Below are 5179 nucleotides of genomic sequence, written 5' to 3'. Positions count from 1 at the left end.
TAATTTTGTATTTTTAGTAGAGATGGGGTTTCTCCATGTTGGTCAGGCTGGTCTCGAACTCCCAACCTCAGGTGATCCACCTGCCTCAGCCTCCCAAAGTGCTGGAATTACAAGCATGTGCCATGTGCCCGGCCAAACACTTTGTTCTTCATTATTTTTTGGATCATCTTCAGTGGTGTAAAACAGTATCAAGCTCTAGAGCTCCCTCTGGTGGCTTTGTGACAGATTTGAAGATGGCAGCTTGCTTTTTGAAAATTTCTGGCCCTGCTCTCCTTGTTTTTATCTGTACTTGTTTTCTTATTGTGCCTCTTGCACATACACACCCATCTCCTGCCATCTACCCAATCTAGATCTGTTCAGCAGTTTCTGTCCAGTGCAGGGCCATGTTGGGACATGATTTCTGTCAAGAGTGAGGGCCCAAATTGCTATTACCCTTTCAGCTTTTATCACAGACCCCTGTAGTCATTATTGGAACGTGCGGGTCTTTTGCCTGCTTTCCTCAGTCACTTTGGGGTTCTCCAGTTCGGCAGATGGCCCCTTGCTGTCCGTCTGCTTCTTCCTGTACAAAGGCCATCACCGGCAAGTCCTGTTGCTCTCGAAACGGGTGTCTCTACTTGTTCCTATTTTAGGGTTATTGGCAAATGTCTTGCCATCTAGCTTGGTTGTGGCTGTTGACCACAGGTTTTCATTTTTGCTGTCCTTCTCCAAATGTTTTATGGAGCAATTGGAGAAGATTCAAAAATCACCCTACCTTCTTTCCATTAATTCAGTCATTTTTAAACTATAGTATTCCTTGTCCTTGCAAATTTTATTTAAAGAGATCCGCGGGGGCGGCTAGGATAAACGTGCCTTCTTTCAAAGGATGAAACGTCTTTGTTGTTCTTAGACACTGAAGCTGGTGCCAGCAGAAAAGCCCACCTTCCACTGAGATTCTGGCTTGCAGCTCCGCTGTGAATAGCTTGCTCCAGAGTCCCATCAGCTTTGCCATTGTTTTCTTTTCCAAATCTGTTGCTCAGCAGCCGCGTTGAGATTGCTGTAGAAAAGCAATTTTTTGTCTCCTGCTGTTGAGACAGAAGCTGTTAATGCCAAGATTTTAGGTTTAAGAAGCTTGAATGTATTCACCAGTAGAAATTATTTAAGCATTTGTGATGTGCCAGTATTGGGCTTGGTGCTAGAGAGTAAAAGTTAAGTAAATAAAGACAACGTGAATACTTGCTTCAAAATCACTCTCCATTTCAAAATCTCAAAATAGCATGTGGTATTTCTTACCTGTGGCTCTTACTTTACAGGGTGATCTGGACCCTCTAGCATCTCTCAAATCGCTGACTTACCTAAGGTATGGGAATTACGCATTTTGACAAAATAGATGAAGTCCTTTAAAATAACATTGCCTTTACCAGCCTTGACCTTAATGTAATCAGTTAATTTAAAGTGTCTGTTAAAAAGAAATATTGAGTATGTTTCATTAATGTTAAATTGTTACAACGTTGAAACGTGAAGAATGTGGGTGTTCCCTTGGTTTATAGGTGCCTTAGACTATTCAAACAGACCTCTTGAGTGCTGTGCCGTGAACAAGATTGGCATTGTGTTATTCCTTTTCTTTTAGTATTCTGAGAAATCCGGTAACCAATAAGAAGCATTATAGATTGTATGTGATTTATAAAGTTCCACAAGTCAGAGTACTGGATTTCCAGAAAGTGAAACTAAAAGTAAGTAGTAATTCATTGCTTGTGAGTCATTGTAGAGTTGTGTTTTTCTCTATACTTCTATTACTGATTATTAAAATTGTCTAAATGAGTAAATTTTGCCATTAGTTTGTAATAAAAATGGGGGTGGGGGGAATGTTACATCAAATGTTTTTCTCATTTCAGAGTTTATGGTAGAACTTTGAGTTAGAGCTCTTTTATGTAATGCTGGCCATTCCAAAGTTTGAAAAATGTTGAGGCCATGGTGAACACTCTTAACAGTGGATTGTCTGCTTAGATACATTCGCAGTGGAGAACTTAATGTAACCCACTTCTGTGCAGCTCTGATTGTTAGAATGGTTTTTCCCCTTATTAGGAGTTTGTTATTTTATTACCTGTTTAATTGCCTTCTTAGTTCCCTGGGAGCCCATCCTTGGAACTAGGAGAGTGAACTTTCTTCAGGGAGCTTTACCAAAGAAAGAAGACCACTGTGTCTTCTTTTAATTTGACATTGGCTTTTTGGTATTTTCACCAGCCCGGAGTATTGTAGGAGAGTTCACTTCCATGTCTTCTGAGGAATGCATTTAAATGCATGTGGTATTCCTATTTCCATTAACTCTGTGTGTGGTGTCGCTGTAGGAGCGTCAGGAAGCAGAGAAAATGTTCAAGGGCAAACGGGGTGCACAGCTTGCAAAGGATATTGCCAGGAGAAGCAAAACGTAAGATACGATATCCAACTTAACTCTACTTCACCTTCAGAAACATGATCTGATCTGTCTGGCAGTTCGTCTCCTACCAAATTAACCAAAAACTCTGACATATTAATGTGGTATTAAATTTGAGTGCTTATGGTTCTGCACATCAAAGGTCCATACATCACAGAACATTTCTACCAGGTTAGCAGAACAAATATTTCAGTAGTTGGTCTTAATGTGATATTATGTACATCCTATTTTCTATATAGGAAGATGAACTGGGTGGTGTTTCTGAAGGAAAGAGTTCTTGTATCAGTTTGTTAACAAAGATAAGATACTACACTGGTTGAATTACTTTCAAAACCTTTTGAAAGTAAAAGAGAAGCAAATTCTGTTGGTCTAGGTTTAACGGTTATGCTCTTCCCCCTCTTAAGTTTTAATCCAGGTGCTGGTTTGCCAACTGACAAAAAGAAAGGTGGGCCCTCTCCAGGGGATGTAGAAGCAATCAAGGTAATTATGTGTTAGGATTCTTGGACTGGAATGAGCCGAGATGGGTTCAGAACACAAAGTTGGATAATAAGCATGTTCTGAACATTGCAGATTTCATTTTCCCACAGTTATTAGCATACAGCAGTATTGGTATTTAAGGAAAAACTTGCTTGGAGTTATTATTTGATCAGACTTGAAATTACACGAGCTAATTGATGTGGAGGCAGCTTTGTCTTTTTCATTTTCCGGGATGCATTTATCATTTCTAACAGTTAGTTACCTTGGTATGCTTTCTCAATGTTTGCCTTAATTTTTACTTTCAAAGATTTGCTGTCTGGCAAATAATTTTGGCTAATCAGTAGGGAACCTAGTTTTATAATGTTGCCTCCTTAAATTATTCAATAGTTCCTTCAAATAGTTATTCAAATAATTCAAAGTTATTTCATTTAGCAACAATTTTAGGACATCTGGAGTGATTATTTGCTCTCTTTTATAAGAGGGCCCGCATCTCTTCCCCAATTTTAGAAACTTGTGATTTGGCTTCTAGTTTTATTTCTGTATGCCAATAACATTCTTCCCCCAACACCAAAGTGTTTAATGTTCCAAATGGAGAAGTTGCTGTGAATTTCTGTAGGTGATTGATACATAATTTTCTGGGTAGTTGATACTTGGTTGAAATTAATCATCCATCTCCATTGCCCTCTGCCCTCCAGAATGCTATAGCAAATGCTTCAACTCTGGCTGAAGTGGAGAGGCTGAAGGGGTTGCTGCAGTCTGGTCAGATTCCTGGCAGAGAACGCAGATCGGGTGAGCAAACGGTGTTGTTTGTACGTTCAAATTAATGTTACACTGCTGTAACTCTCATAACCATTTGGATGTTATGACTCCAGAATGCTGGAAAAGTGCCTCCTTACATCATATCTAATACATGAAATCCCTTTAAATGCTCTTTGAAGATAAAGTATTGGATGAAGAAAGTTAAATCCTAGTGCTGTGGGGTGTTTTATGTAAAAGTTGAAGCTAGCATTATTTTAGCCATGGAGTGAACTAAACACTAGAAATAGCCATGTGGACGTTTGCCTACTGTGTCTGTGTGTGCATAATAACTCAGTAGTCAGGAACATGAGCTCTAGAGCCAAGCAGTCTGAGGCCCAAATCTTAGCTTCACCAGCTCTGCCCTTGGACAAGTTTCTTCAAGTCTGTTTTCTCATCTTTAAATCTGCGTTAATAGTACCAAACCTCAGAAGGTTGTCGAGAGGCCTAAGAGACTGCACTTAGCGCAGGGCTCAACATTAGCGAGTTTTTGATAAGTGGTAGCTATTCTACTATTTGAATGCCTGCTTTTTGCTGGGCAGCAGGTGGGGCACTGGGGATATCAAAAAATACTGAAATACATTTTACAAGTTTTGATATGAATGTAACTGGGGACCTCTACTTAGACTGCTATCTTGGGGAAAGTTTCTAGGGAAATAATGTTTGAGCTGGGAGCTAAAAATGAAAAAGACATTTTTTAAGAACAGTGATTTTCTACTGTACGGTTTGTGGGCCTCTGAGAGTCCATAAAATCAAGACTTTTTTTTATTGAATACACCAAGGTGTTACTTGTTTTTATACGAACATTTGCACTGCTGGAGCAATAGGAGGTAGAACTGCTGGCACCTCAGCAGGAATCAAGACAGCGGGCTAAACAATAGTTGTTAGATTCTTCCCTGCTCTGCACTCCCAGTAGAATGCATACCAGTTTCAATTAAGAGTGTCCTGGATGCAGCAGTGAAGTCTGATATTCTGGGTGAGAGAATGGGGGTACACATGTCTGCATTGTCTGCATACTTGAATTGGGTGGATATCTCCATGCACTGGGCAGTCGTTTCAGTTGAGAGGCAGCTGTTAACTGTCTAGCTGTCTTCTCAAACATGATGAAATGAGCCTGTCACTTAAAGGAAAACAATTGAAAATTTAAGATTTCAAGCAAAAATTAAAATTTGGAAAACTTGTATCCACTGCTGTCACCTGCCAGCTTCCCAGTACTTAAAAGACTTTTCTGGGGAACTCAGTAGTAATGTTAATGGGTGTGAATTAGTGGGTGTGACATTTTTGATGTGTAATTAAATGTCTCAACATTTGGAAGATCTGCAAAACCCAGGAACCGCTGCTTTCCAAATGATACAAAATCATGTACAGGCCGGGCGCGGTGGCTCACGCCCGTAATCCCAGCACTGTGGGAGGCTGAGGCGGGTGGATCACGAGGTCAAGAGATCGAGACCATCCTGGTCAACATGGTGAAACCCCGTCTCTACTAAAACTACAAAA

At 40.1% G+C, this 5179-nt stretch overlaps 1 protein-coding gene across 1 annotated transcript in view; it reads left to right on the top strand.

The window, feature by feature from the left end:
• The window catches only part of SNRPA1 (small nuclear ribonucleoprotein polypeptide A'), a 13652-nt gene that overhangs the window by 6582 nt on the left and 1891 nt on the right, over positions 1-5179 (top strand). Inside the window, exons 4-8 of the mRNA XM_017518871.1 lie at positions 1290-1336; positions 1607-1709; positions 2325-2404; positions 2815-2890; positions 3583-3676. Of these exons, the coding sequence (XP_017374360.1) occupies positions 1290-1336; positions 1607-1709; positions 2325-2404; positions 2815-2890; positions 3583-3676 (400 nt within the window). The remainder of the gene's footprint in view (positions 1-1289; positions 1337-1606; positions 1710-2324; positions 2405-2814; positions 2891-3582; positions 3677-5179) is intronic.

This window comes from Cebus imitator, unplaced genomic scaffold (genome assembly GCF_001604975.1).
Source record: "Cebus imitator isolate Cc_AM_T3 unplaced genomic scaffold, Cebus_imitator-1.0 Scaffold19, whole genome shotgun sequence".
Lineage (NCBI taxonomy): Eukaryota > Metazoa > Chordata > Mammalia > Primates > Cebidae > Cebus > Cebus imitator.
Note: the sequence above shows the minus strand (reverse complement) of the source record. Positions and strands in the feature narration are given on the sequence as shown.